This window comes from Kogia breviceps, chromosome 11 (assembly GCF_026419965.1).
Source record: "Kogia breviceps isolate mKogBre1 chromosome 11, mKogBre1 haplotype 1, whole genome shotgun sequence".
In the NCBI taxonomy this organism is placed as follows: Eukaryota; Metazoa; Chordata; class Mammalia; order Artiodactyla; family Physeteridae; genus Kogia; species Kogia breviceps.
Window position 1 is genome coordinate 1248718 of NC_081320.1, and position 12220 is coordinate 1260937.

Below are 12220 nucleotides of genomic sequence, written 5' to 3' on the forward strand. Positions count from 1 at the left end.
CGCTGCGGCGTTAAGGGCAGGGACCGCTGGGCCCCGGGCCATCGCCGGCGGCTGGGCGACGGGCCGCTGGGCCTGGTGAGCTGCCGGTCCCTCTGTCCTCCGTCCCGTTTGGTGAGCTCTTGGCTAAAGGAGCAGCCCGGGCAGATGCAGGAGGGCTCTTGGCGGACCCCAGCCCCTGGGACCAGCCGGCCCACCAGGCAACGAGGACACCGCTCAGGGCAGGGAGCGCGTGGAACAGCACGGGGAGAGGCTGCGGCGCCGGGAGGTGGGCCTGCGGTGGCAGGAGGCGAGGCCTCCCCTGGGGCCCCACGTCTCCTTCCGGCCCCGCTGCAGAGGCTCGTGGCTTGTGGCTCGTGGCTGAGGACGCTGAGGACACTCAGGACCCTCCCCACCTCCCTGCTCCTCCCATGCCCGTCGTGTGGACTGTGGTATGGGCGCAGCTGCACACCGAGGCCCTGCAGCCGTGACCCGACCACGGCCACCACTGGCCGGCGGCCCGGGAGCTTGGCCGAGACAGAAGCCGTGCTCGGACCCTCAGTGCCCTCAGGATCCCTCCACACGGGGGCTTGCGGACACGTGGATGGACGACAGACATGCTGAATGGGGCTGTGGGTGCTTGAGTCCCACCCCTCCGTAGGAGGCACCTTCTGTTTGAAGGCAGGCGACAGGTGGTTGGGATGTGAAAGTCATGCATTTCCTGCAAAGCCAAGGCCGATGCCTTCGTCCGTGGACACACGTGGAAGTGGGGGGGGGGTCTACAGTAGCTACTGGCACCTTCCTGTGGCCAAAGACCACCAAGCGGGCGGACTCGTGTGTGGGGAAGCAGAGCGAGGAGACCGCCTGTGACTCTTCTTGGTGGAAAAAGGCTCCACCTGTTGGTTCAAAGTGGAACTTCGCGACGCCCGATGGGTGAGCAGTGGCCTGTAACTGCCTTCCCCCAGCCCCCAACCCGTTAGCGCTTTGAGACTTTCACTGCTGAGCAGGTGTGTGGGTGCTGCTCTCCCATAGCTCCCCTCATGATGACTCGGGGAGGCCTGTCCCGCTTTGGGGACAGCTGTGGCCGTTCGGTCCCCGCTGCTGGCCCCGTGGGACGAGGGCAGAGGCTGGAGGCTTGTCCTCTCACTGCAGACGACACGTCAGGCGGGTCGCCAGCTTCTCAGCGTGCTGGCCTGCTGCCGCGCGGTCTCTGTCGCAGCTGCCGTGTGGGCAGGGGCGGCTGGCTGCCAAGGAAACCTTATTTACGGAAGCAGGGCCAGCACGGCCAGATGTGACCTCGGAGGAGTCCGTCCGCCGCCGAGCAGACCTGGACTCAGAAGCTCGGGGCTGAATCGATAGTTTGTGGGCCGGTCGGGCCGCCTGAGGTGAGCTTGGCCTCCTGGTTGCCTCAGGTGGCCAGCCAGCTTCCTGGGGCTGATGGAGAGAACCGGGGACGTTCTCTCGGCACAGAGCCACCGGCTCCGTCTCCAGGACAGACCGTCTCTCCTCCAGGTTCCTTGGCCTCCGACCTCGACCTCGAGCTGCCCGCCCAGGCCCCGCCCACCGTCCTCCCCGCCCAAACCCCTGGCCCTGCAGGCTGTTGGGTGTTCTTTCTGGAACCAGGCAAAGAATCAGGCTGTAAACGTTGTGTTCTGAGGTTTTCTTCGGGAAGCACACTGCCAGGAGCCTGATGTTCCTCCTGTGTGGTGGAGCCGGTAGCATGTACGGGGTCAAACACGCCCAGTTCACGGCTCCCTAGGCTGACGGCAGTGTTCTCTGGGCACAGACTGAAAATTAAAGTGAGGTGTTTGTCCCTAGGGTCTTGGTCTGTGCCAAGGAAAGCAACTTGGAGCCCCCTTTTAGCGGGGGTGCAGCTTGCCAACCCGCAGACCCTTCTCCCTTTTTTTGTTTTTTTTTTTTTGTTTTTTTTTTTTTGCGTTACGTGGGCCTCTCACTGTTGTGGCCTCTCCCGTCGCGGAGCACAGGCTCCGGACGCGCAGGCCCAGCGGCCACGGCTCACGGGCCCAGCCGCTCCGCGGCACGTGGGATCCTCCCGGACCGGGGCACAAACCCGTGTCCCCTGCATCGGCAGGCGGACTCTCAACCACTGCGCCACCAGGGAAGCCCCCCTTCTCCCTTTTTTTAATCCCGGTGGGAAAGAAAAGGCCTGGTTCGCAGCTACTGCTCAGGGGCCCCGGCAAATGCAGCACTGGAGCCTCTGGCATCTGGTAACAGGCTGACGGTTTAGAATCAGGGTCCGGGGCGCTCCACGTACACCCCTGTCAAGTGCCCGTGGGCTGTTGCTGAACGAGGCTTAAGGGATCGCCGGAGTCACCCACCCCGCGGGCTCAGGGGCCCCACGGACTGAGCCGCTGGCACCCGCACGCTGTTGGTGGCTCCCCCGGCTTGGGCTGTGCTCGACTCTGGGCTGAGCCCCGGCACACATCCGTTGCGAGTCAGCTGAGCGGAGCTCCACCTCACCGCGGTGGGCCTCCTTCCCGCGTCGGGGCCACGCGCGCGCGGGGGGCGGGGCCACGTGCGCGCGGGGCGGGGCCAGGCCCGGGGGGAGGGGCGGGGTGCCGCCCGCGTGCGGGAGGAGTCTGTCCCTGGGCTGCGGTCCCAGTTATTTCTGCCCAGAAGCAGCTGGAGCCCTCACCTCCCTTCCTTCCTCCCTGCCTGATTGCCTCTCTCCTGCCAAGCCTTCACTAATCTCCTAAGGCCCAGAGCCATTTCAAAGTCATTAAAAAGCAGAGCGGAATCAGCCTCGGGGCCCTCAGCCAGGAGGAAACAGGCCCCAGTCCTGGCGGGAAGCCTGTTCCACGTGGTTGCAGCCAAGGGTGTGGGGCACGAGACAAGCTGGCACCGCACCCAGTGACCTCAGGCAGACCTCCCGCCCCACTCCGTGTGTCCGAGGAGCCGTGCGTTAGGGTGTGGCCGTGCCTCCGGTCAGCGCCGAACTCCCAGCGCTGGACTGCTGCAGCTTGGAGCCCCCCCGTGACGCCTGGTGCTTGCGAGCCCTGAATCCTGAGAGGAGGCCCCCTGTGCCACGATACCCCTGAGGGCCAGCCCACAGCCGCCTCCCGGGCTCCTGGAGGGACCGCCACCTCAGCAGCCGCGTCCCGTTCTGCTGGGTCTGTGTCCTCGGCTGTTCGCAGCTCAGCCGCCGGCGGGGGACACTCCCCCACCTTCCGTCGACAGGAACAGAGATGAGGACGGGACTCGGAGGAGGATGGCTGGGGCCCTGCCCGACCAGGGAGTCACAGCCTGGGCTCCCCCCACCGGGCACTGTGTCCCAAAGGGCCTGCGTCTGGGCTCCGCACCGCGCGGGGGGTGGGGGTGGGGGAGTCAGAGCCCCGGGCTCAGTGGGCGGAGTTTTAGATGGTCTCCATCTCGACCTTGACCTTGGGAAAAAGAGTTGTCGCGGGTGTGGCCTCTCATGCCCCCGATCCAGCTCTAGTGGAGGGCCTGCCGTGAAATTCCACTTACTTGCTTTGTGGCCTGGGTGTGTCAGGTTTCAGCTGAGGGCCAGGCTCCTGGTGGAGCTGCTCCCCGTGGCTCCTGTCGGGCAGCCTCGTTGCCCCAGCGCTGGGGGAGCGCCACAGGCCTGCTGCCCCCAACACCTGTCGCGGGGAGTTGACGGGTGGGGGTCTGGAGGCCCACAGCCACGGCCAGCCTCTCCCTCAGCCCTGGAGGCAGGCACCAGCCTCCTCTGCACATGTCGCCTCCTGTTGAACTACGGCCCGAGTGGCCGGCAGGCAGCAGGGTGCAGAGACCCCCACCGGGCCACCTTCCAGGCACAGTGGGACTCAGCAGCCCCCAACGGGTCATGGGGCTTCCCTTGTGGTGCCTTTGGCTGGTTGGCTGTTTCAGGAGAGCTTATTTGGACAGGAGGCCCTTTGACAAGAGCAGGGTCACGGGTCTGGCTCCGTCCAAGCCAGTCGTGTGGGCCCTGCTGCCCGGCTAAGGCCCTTCGGCCCCGCTGTGGCCCGCGGTGCCCAGGTCTGGTCAGCAGAACAGCCGATCGTCAGGGTCCCCTCACCGTCCTCTCCCGTCCCCTCCTGGCCCCCCACAGAGGCGGCATGTGTAGAACCCAGTAAACATGGGGTCACCTCAGCCAGAGCTTGATCTTGAAACAGATCTCAGATAATTGAACTCTGTCGTTCTGTGTATCTTACTTTGAAAACATAGTGGAAAACCACTGCTGATAGTAAAGCGATGGAAAATTTGAACATACAGATTTTTTAAAATATTAATTCAAATTCCAACTCCCTAAGTAAAAAGCATTATCATTTGTATGTAAGTGTCCCCGCGTAAATGCACCCATCGCTTTACAGAAACAGGCTAAACCTAGGTGTCCCGTTCCCTCACGCCATCCCGTTCGTTCTCTGTGCGCCACCAGCCCTCCACAGCCACCTGGGCAGGTCCTTCTCCCCGGTCGTGTGGGGCCCTGTTGGTCTGCACACGGAGTCTCGGGTCGGCCCTCTCCTCCATCCGCCCTCTCTTGAGGCCGAGTCTTCACCTCCTGTGGCTGCAGAAAGAGGGACGCCAGCATTTCCTTAGGGCTTGCTCAGAGCTGTAAATTACCGTGTCTAACATTCCAGCTACCGTAGAAGCTGCGGGCCGCGATGGCCCCATTTCCTCATCCCTCCAGGGCCTCTGTCTCCACTGCGTGATTTCCAAAGTCTCGGGAACCAGGGATTCATATTTTGTGTGGTGTTCAGTTGTTCCGGGTGGAGGGTAAATGCAGTCCCTGTCACTCGACCGTGGTCAGGGCGGAAGTCCACGGCTCGGTGGCATCGCCAGTCCAGGGTCGCATGCTGAGAGCTGAGGGCGTATCAACCCGGTGCTGAACCCCGAACGTACGCGTCCAGGTCACGCCCCACTCTGAGCGCCTGGTCGGCTTCCCCTGCTGCCTCATCCTCGGGCTGTCCCAGCACATCAGACTCACCGTGCCCAGCTCCCAGCTCGTGACCTCGCCCGGGTCTTGTGCTCCACCCCTCCTCGCGGCACCTGTGTTTGGCCAGTCGCAAAGGCCGGAAACGCGCTCGCGCTCCTCCTTCGCGCCCTTCGGCCCCTGAATCCACTAGTCGTGTTGGTAGAGGGGGAATAACGGCCCAACCGTGTCCACGTCCTAATCCCCAGAACCTGCGAATACGTTGTCTCCCTTGGCGAGAGACGGGGAACTAGAGACGGAAGACGGTCCTGGATCCCCTGGGTCAGAGTCAGAGAGAGGCCAGAGGACCGACCGCCTGCCCTGCTGGCTGCGAGGCCTGTGAAATGGTGACTCTGCGCTGCTTAGGGCCCTGGGCTGGCGGTCACTCGCGGGCGCCTCCCCGGGAAGCCCCTGGGGACGGGGTGGGGGGAACGGACACGGCCCCCAGCGTGGCCTGCCGGGTTCACGCCCAGCCCGGGGCGCTGGCTGCTGGGTGAGTGTGAGCCACGCACCTCCTGCCTTGGGCCTGGGTTCCCTCACTTTGTGAAGTGGTGACAGAAAGCAGCAGAAAAGCCTGCCTACGGGCTTTTCTGCGGAGTAAACGTGTTATTCCCGGCGAGGTGCTCGGAGCAGAGCCTGGTCCCCGGTGAGCCCTGGGTGGGGGGCGGCCGCTTTTATCCTGCTCGGACCCTCCTTACCCCCGGCCTCCCGTGCATCCAGACCCCCTCTCTCCCTCTCGTCACCCTGACCGCCGATCCACGACTGACCGTCCTCGGCGGAGACGTGGGCTGGTGCCCTCCCTAGCAGGTGTGTCTTTGGCCTCCAGGTGCCGCCCAGGATCCATAGCTGGCTCCGGGGGGCTCCCGGGGCTCCCCCTGGCCCTGGTCCTCCAGCCTCTGCTTCCAACCTGCAAAGCTTGCTTTCTCCTCCCTCTCCCTTCACTGGGTGCCCAAGGAGCCCCTCTGGCCACACCCCGCCTCGGCCCCCGTCGTGTGCTCTGTGGCCCTGCTCTCGCTGGGACCCCGTGTCTCCAACGAACTGCCTGACGCCTGTCCTCCCCACCCCAAGGAAACCCCCGAGATCACAGGCTGTGTCTGCGCCCCCAGCCGGGCCTGGGCCCAGGTGGTCGGCGGATGCCGCCTGCCCGCTCCTTGTCTGCGAGCAGGGAGGGCCCCTCGCTTGCTCGAGGGGAGCCGTGGGCCTGGGTGCTGTCTCCCTGGCCGCGGGGCTGTCCCCTCCTGGGGGCAGGCGTGCCCAGCGAGCAGGAGACCCGGAGTCCCTGGGCAGAAAGGGACGTCCCCGCCTTCCTAGCTGCACAGCATCCGCACGGCAGCCGCAGGGACGGCTCCGAGGAGGAGCTGGGTCCCTCTCGCAAGTGCAGAAGCTCGGGGGGGAGGCGCCCGGACGTCAGTGACCTGGGGATGCGGGGGCGTCGCGTGGGGGCGTCACACGTCCTCAGTCTGCCGGAAGCTCCGAGTCCTGACGCGGAGAAGCAGTTCTGCCGTCCGCCTGAGGGGCTGCTGACGGGCTCCGGTTCCGCAGCCACCGTGGTCCCCGGGGGAGGGGGTTGGGAGGCCGCCTCGGAGGCCAGACTCGAGGTTGGAGCTGGTCAGCGACGGGCAAGAATGACCCTCCACGCTCAGCAGGAGGGCTCTGAGGCGGCCGGTCCTGTGTGGCTTGTCCTGCCGCCGCACGCCTGTTCCAGGTGCTTCTCTGTGGTGTGTGCGTCGGTGCTCTTTGTGCCCTGAGGACCCACATGTGGTGACAGGTCGCCTACCCCACCTGCCCGGGGCCAAGGCGTCGGCAGCCCCTGAGGGCTCTGCCCAAGGCTGCCTGGCTCCCTCTTCATCTGGGTCCCCGTTCTTCCGGGGTCCCTGTCCCACCCTTGTGGGAGGCCTCCAGGAGGGGAGGACAGCCCAGCTCCCTCAGCTTTGAGATACCTCTGGGTGTCCCCATGTGGGCTAGTTTCCTGGGGCTGCTGGCTCAGAGTAGCAGGCAGTGCCTGCTCGGCGTCCTGGAGGCCAGAGGTCCGAAGTCAAGCTGTCGGTGGATTGGCTCCTTACGGGGCTGACGGAGACCCCACCCAGGCCCCGCCTCCTTGGCTTGCAGACGCGTCGCCCTAGTGTCTACTCGCCACCTTCTCGCCTCTGGTGTCTCTGTCCTTCTTTTCTGTCTCGTGGGATGATCTCATCTCAGGATCCTTGCCTGATATCACCCCTGCAAAGACCCCAGTTCCAAATAAGGTCACCTTCACAGGCACCAGGGCGATGGCTTGTGCACGTCTTTGGGGGTCAGAGTTCAACTCGCCGCGCCTCCCAGTACTCTGAGCAGAAAGATGGGGTGCCGCCCGGGGAGGGCAGGGGCGGCACGGGCCAGCGTGCGGTGAGGGGACTCGGGGGACGACGCCCCTGGCGGGCGGGGCCTGCGGGGTTCCCTAAGGACAGCCCAGCTCACCGTGCGCCTGACACTTGGCGGAGACCCCGTGCAAGGGGGCCGTCCCTCCGTCGCCTCGCAGGGTAGACCCTTGAAGCCTTGCGCGCCTCGGGCCAGGCGGGAGAGGCGGTGCTTTACATCCTGGCACCCTCCGGCTGCCCCTCTGTGCGCTGCCAAAGGACCGATTGTCTTTAGCTTTCGGGGACACGGTTTCTAAATGAGCTGACGTGTCGTAGCGTGAAAGGTTTTGTCTGGATTTTCTCGGCCAAACACAGGAGGAATGAATCCGAGTCCTGAGCGTGAAGGCCGGCCACCCCACTGCCTCTTTCCGTGACGGACACGGCACCATGCTGTCTGAGCCAGACGCGGGCCGAGCGGTTTCCCGAGCTGCTGCGGGAGGGGCGGGGGTCGCTGGCTGCCAGGCCCCCTCGGGGCTGGAGGACGGCTGCGGAACCGGGCCCGTGGAGGCCCAGAGTCGGGCAGCCGAGGGGGCCAGACGCCCGGATCCCAGCCCGGCTGCTCCCTGCCCCTGGAGCCTGTGTCCGCTCAACTGTCTCCTCTTGTCTGTTTGCAGGACGCCCCGGCCGGATGCACCCCAACGGCTGAACAGCAGGGCACGGCTCCCAAGGTCCAGCTGCCCCTCAACGTGTGAGCTGCCGTTTATGTTTCTGGGGTCCCAGCCTTCAGCGCCTCCCCCCACCACCCTGCTAGTGTGTCCACATGGGGTTTTCTAGTGTGTCACCTGCTTGGTTCTGTGCGGCTCACAGGACTGCTGGTGGGGCCGCCTGGCCAGCAGGCTGGTGGGTTCAACATCACTGCCCCCCTGGCATCCGGTACAAGCGTGGGGGGGGGGTCCAGATATTTGATGACACTTTCACTGGCCACCCAAGAAAGGGCCCCAGAGGCCCCTGAGGAGGTGGGCGTGGGCCCTGCGGGGCAGAGGGCGGCCAGAGCAGCGGGCGTCACCACCTGCCCAGATGCGGCTCTGCGTTTTAACAGCCCGCTGCCATCCAGGGCACAGCAGCTACATGTCATCCCCAAAGCGAGCCAGATGAACCGTTGCTGGGAAGTGAGATGCTTGTCTGTTTAGAGAATCTGCTCTCGTTAAACGACAGCTCCTAAAAGATGTGCCGTTTAAAATCGCCGTTTAAAGAGTGTTACGAAGAATCACATTGCTGGCTGCTCTGTTATTTGGCAATGAGTTCTGTTATTTGAATGACCGTTTAAGGTGGAGAATATGAATTTGGAAACAATGTGGCAAGGTAGGAAGTTCCCAAGGTCCAGTACGGCCAGAGGGACACTTAGAAGCTGTGTAGTAGCAGAACAAAATGGATTTCAAGCGAACGATGCCTTTTGAAAAGGCAGTTTGCCAGTCTTCAGAAGGATTCCTAGAAGGTGGTTACATCCGCTGGTACAGGTTCACCTTCCTCGAGGCCAGGCCAAACGCTTACCTCTGTCGGGCGGCCGACAGGAATCCCGGAACATGCTGCTGTGACTGGGTGATTGCCGAAGGCACCTAAGCCAAGGACATTGGGACCTACCTGTCTTTGCATAGCTTCCTGCGGGGACGTAGGTTAGTAAGTGCTGTCTCGATGTCTTTAGGCAGAAATTCAGGCCTCACCAACACTGAACAGAAGGCACCGTCTTCCAACTAGGTCTCCGGGTGAGTTCCAGCGGCCTCCACTCAAACTTGGGGACGGGGCACCCGGGGAAGGGCGGGCAGTGGTCTTGCTCGTGAGAACTGGGTGCAGGACTCTTTACCCGAGGAAGCAGGCCTGGTCCATGGGCGACGGTGAGGCCTTGCTGCAGTTCCCCAGGTACAAGGCAGGACAGGAGAGTTTGTGAAGCGTGAGGCCCGGGGGTTTCATCTTGGCGTCCGCAGCAAGACCCCCGGCACGCAGGCTCTCAGTAACTCTTACTTGTTCCGAGAGAGCCCGATCCTCCCCTCCCGGGCGCCGAGGGTCCCGGCGGCAGCGCAGACCCCCTGCTCGTGTACACCAGGTCAGCCACCCGAGGAGGCCGCTCTGCCTTGGAGACCCAGTTCCAGGAATATCACTCCCCGAGAGACATCGGCACATCCTGGAGGCCTGAGCCACATACAGACCTTCCACATCACCGAGGCATTTTAAGTTTGGCGCAGAGTCTGGAGGGACTTCTTTCTCCCCCTGCCCCAGCTCTGCCCTGGGGCACGAGGGGGTCAGTGTGGGGTCCGCAGCCCCCTGCCAACTTCCTCTACCTCACTCCCGGAGCATGGCTGTCCCTGTTTGGGTGGAGAGTTTCATTTGGGTAACAGAAGGGAGTCAGATATATCTTTCCAAGGGTGGTAGGCCACGGTGGTCATCAGACGGACGGTGGCCAGCACGAGCATAGCGGACTACTGCACGGGAGCGCGTGCGTTCTGTGGCTGTGCGGTTTGAAATCAGAGACATCGTATCTCCAGCTTTGTTCCTCTTTCTCAGGACTGCTTTGGCTACTCGATGTCTCTTGTGATTCCATACAAATTTTAGAATTTGTTCTAGTTCTATGCAAAACGCCATTGAAATTTTGATAGGAATTGCATTGAATCTGTAGATTGCCTTGGAGAGTGTGCACATTTTAACAATACTAATTCTCCTAATCCATGAGCACAAAATATCTTTCCATTTTTTGTGTCTTCTTCAGTTTCTTTCATCCATGTCTTATAGGCTTCACTGCTTTCACCTCCTTGGTTAAATTTATTCCTAGATATTTTATTCTTTTTGATGCACTTGTAAATGGGATTGTTTTCTTCATTTTTCTTTTGGATAGTTTGTTGCTAGATTTCTGTATATTAATTTCATATGCTGCAACTTTATGAAATTCATTGATGAGTTCTAGCAGTTTTTTGGTGGTATGGTCAGGATTTTCTATGTATAATATCATGTCATCTGCAAACAGTGGCAGTTTTACTTCTTCCTTTCTGATGTGGATTCTTTTTCTTTTTCTTGTCTGATTGCTGTGACTAGAACTTCCAGAATTATTATTATTTTTTTAGAACTGGGGTATAGTTACTTTACCATGTTGTGTTAGTTTCTGCTGTACAATGAAGTGATTCAGCTTTACGTATACATATATCCCCTCCCACTTGGACCTCCCTGCCACCCCCCCGGCCCCGCCATTCCCCCCCCCGTCTAGGTCACCACAGAGCACCAAGCTGAGCTCCCTGCGCCGTACGGCAGGTTCCCACCAGCTCTCTGTTTTACACATGGCAGCTCACGTATGTCAGTCCCAATCTCCCAGTTCGTCCCACAACGCCTCCCTGTGTCCACACATCCCTTCTCTGTGTCTTCCAGTATTACGTTGAATCAAAGTGGCAAGAGTGGACATCCTTGTCTTGTTACTGATCTTACAGGAATTGCTTTCAGCTTTTCACTGTTGAGTATGGTGTTAGATGTGGGCTTATCATATATGGCTCTTATTATGTTGAGATATGTTCCCTCTGTATCCACTTTGTTGATAGTTTTTATCATAAGGGGATGTTGAGTTTTGTCAAACGTTTTTTCAGTATCTATTGAGATGATCGTGTGGTTTTTATTCTTCAGTTTGTTAACATGGTGTATCACATTGGTTGATTTGCAGATGTTAAACCATCCTTGCATGCCTGGGGTAAATCTGCTTGGTCACAGTGTATGATCCTTTTAATGTATCAATATTTTTGAATTCGATTTGCTAATATTTTGTTGAAGATTTTTGCATCTATGTTTGTCAAGGATATTGGCCTGTAATTTTTTTTTTTGTGGTGTCCTTATCTGGATTCGGTATCAGGGTAATGTTGACCTTGTAGAATGAGTTTGGTTACCCTCCTCTTTAATTTTTTGGAAGAGTTTGAAAAGGATAGGTATTAAATCTTCTTTGAATATTTTATGGAATTCATCAGTGAAGCCCTCTGGTCCTGGACTTTTGTTTCTTGGGAGAATTTTGATTACTAATTTATTTTCCTTACTAGTAATCAGTCTATTCAGATTTTCTATTTCTTGGTGATTCAGTCTTGGAAGATTATGTGTTTTTAGAATTTTTTCCATTTCTTCCAGGTTGTTGTTGGTGTATAATTGTTCTCAGCAGTCTCTTATGATCCTTTCTATTTCTTTGGTGTCACTTGTAACTTCTTTTTTCATTTCTGATTTTATTGGTTTGGGCCAGTTCTCTTTTTTTCTTGATAAGCCTAGTTAAAAGTTTGAGAATTTTGTTTATCTTTTCAAAGAACCAGCTCTCTTAGTTTCATTGATCATTTCTATTGTTTTTTTTTTAGTCTCTATTTCATTTATTTCTGCTCTGATATTTATTATTTCCTTCCTTCTACTAACATTGGTCTTTGTTTTTTCCTCTTTTTTCTAGTTCCTTTAAGTATAAGGTTGGATTATTTATTTGAGATTTTTCTTGCTTCCTGAGGTAGGCTCATATCACTGTAAACTTCCCTCTTAGAACTGCTTTTGCAGTGATCCATAGATTTTGGATCATTGTGGTTCTACTTTCATGTGTTTCTAGGTATTTTTAAATTTCTCCTTTGATTTTTTTCAGTGGTCCATTCATGTTGTTTAATTTCCATGTTTTTGTGGTTTTCCCCAATTTTTCTTTGGATTGATTTCTGGTTTCACACAATTGTGGTCAGAAAAGATGCTTGATGTGATTTCCACCTTCTTAAATTTATTGAGACCTGTTTTGTAAACTGGTGTGATTAATCCTGGAGAACGTTCCATGTGTGCTTGAGAAGAATGTGTTTTCTGCTGCTTTTGGATGGAATATTCTGTTTGTATCCGTTAAGTCCACTCTTCTCCTGAGTTTGGTGAGCATCGTTTCGACCATTACTTTTAACCCTTTATCAGGTAGATTGCTTATCTCCATTTTGTTTAGTTCTTTTTC

The 12220-nt window shown here is 58.3% G+C and overlaps 1 protein-coding gene across 2 annotated transcripts in view; it reads left to right on the forward strand.

The window, feature by feature from the left end:
* SH3RF3 (SH3 domain containing ring finger 3) overlaps positions 1–12220 on the forward strand; it is a 197967-nt gene that overhangs the window by 139998 nt on the left and 45749 nt on the right. For both annotated transcript variants that reach the window (XM_067006988.1, XM_067006989.1), the window contains one exon: positions 7917–7990. In XM_067006988.1, the coding sequence (XP_066863089.1) occupies positions 7917–7990 (74 nt within the window). The remainder of the gene's footprint in view (positions 1–7916; positions 7991–12220) is intronic.